The sequence below is a fragment of the Mirounga leonina genome, unplaced genomic scaffold (genome assembly GCF_011800145.1).
Source record: "Mirounga leonina isolate KUSES-001 unplaced genomic scaffold, KU_Mleo_1.0 Mir_127, whole genome shotgun sequence".
Classification (NCBI taxonomy): Eukaryota; Metazoa; Chordata; class Mammalia; order Carnivora; family Phocidae; genus Mirounga; species Mirounga leonina.
The window spans coordinates 70,239,381-70,240,910 of record NW_023270316.1 but is presented as its reverse complement, the minus strand read 5'-3'; the positions used below and the strand labels follow the sequence as shown (position 1 = coordinate 70,240,910).

The window sequence follows — 1,530 nt, the reverse complement described above, 5'->3', positions numbered from 1 at the left end:
GGGGGGGGGGGGGGGGGGGGGGGGGGGGGGGGGGGGGGACAGTGGCAAGGACTAGACTATGAAAGAATTCTGAGGGATGGAAGTAGATGGCTTTCCAAGGTGTTGAGAAATAAACAAGAGGGGGACGAGCTGGTGATAGAGGGTCAAGTAGAGGAGACCAACATGCTCATGCTTTTGTTAATGGAAGCCGGGGGATGATGGGAAGGACCACCGTGCTGAGCGGGGGGCTTATGTTTCAGCAGGAGGCAGCAGGTGCCCAAGGAATCTGCACGCTCACCCGGTTCTTTTCCTCCAGGCTGCCGCTTGACCACAACCAGCCTTCCAGGAGAACATGTGAGCTGGGGTGGCCCAGCATCTACCAGACCCTCCGGTGCCACAAGGTCGCCTGCGTGTCCGCTGTTGGGGAGAAGCCAGACTTGTCTATTATTGGCTCAAATTTGTTTAATTTAAATTTTCCCTCACAGGAAAAAGAAGGACATGAAGCTGCCCAGGAGGAGCACTGATCACATAGCCGTTTCCGTGTCTGGGCTCTGCAGGGACCAGGTTGCTATTGTCTTGGCAAATTCTTCTTCCCCAGTTACCCTAGATGTCTGAGGGAGAGTCAGCTTTGCCCGACAGGGACAAGGAAGAACAGAGCAAGGAATGATTTCAGCCAATGTGGGCTTCCTCCCAAAGCAATTAGAGCTTGGATTGAAGCAACCGAGTTGGATTCGGGGTTTTTCTTCCTTGGAAGCCATGATTTCATTGAGTGAAGAGCCAGGACAGAGCTGATGGCCTGCATACAGCTCCACCCACACCCCAGATATCACCAACAACCACCGCCCACAGGTGGGTTGGGACAGCAGACAGGAAAGGGAGGCTGTTGGTAACAAACCGACAATTTTGAAAGTTCACTTTGTGCCAGGCAAGCCTCGGTTAAGAGCTGGAATGTCTTATCTCCTTTATTCCTAGTAACACCTCTATGAGTGTTACTCATACTGTTAGTGTCCCCTTTCACCAACAGGGAAACTGAGGCTCTGGGAGGTGAGATGACTGGCCAGTGGCTATCAGTTAAGTAAATGGCACAAGAAAGTCCAGAGCCCACAGTCCTAACTACCAACAATGCGGACCATCAGAGTTGAGAAAAGCAGGCTCTGGGAATAAAATCAGAAGGCCGACTGCCCTCTCCTTTCCAAGTGGGGTCATTTTGAAGCTTTGGCCCTCTCAGCGCTCCCAACCATGGTAGAGAAAGAATAGCAAAGCATCTGCCAGTTACAGCGCACTTGCTGTGCCAATCTCGTCACGGGCATCGTTTAACCTTGAGGCAGCCTAGGGAAGGTGCATCCCTGCTTTTTAGGTGAGAAAACTGGTCCTCAGAGAGATTACGGGTTTTTTGCACAAAGTCACACAAGCCAGAATCTTCCAACTTCAAATCTGAGTTTGGCCCCAGTCACTGGGCTATAATTCTCTACCCCTCATTCAAAGCCATCATGTTGCAAATGAGGACAGTATGGTACAGAATACTTCCTTGTATTCTGGAAGTCTCTTGAC

The 1,530-nt window shown here is 51.2% G+C and overlaps 1 protein-coding gene across 1 annotated transcript in view; it reads left to right on the top strand.

Moving 5' to 3' along the window:
- Positions 1-503, top strand: part of LOC118009093 — a 107,308-nt gene extending 106,805 nt beyond the window's left edge. Inside the window, 1 exon segment of the mRNA XM_035002916.1 lies at positions 296-503. Within this exon segment, the coding sequence (XP_034858807.1) occupies positions 296-503 (208 nt within the window).
- The last annotated feature ends 1,027 nt before the right edge of the window (positions 504-1,530 follow it).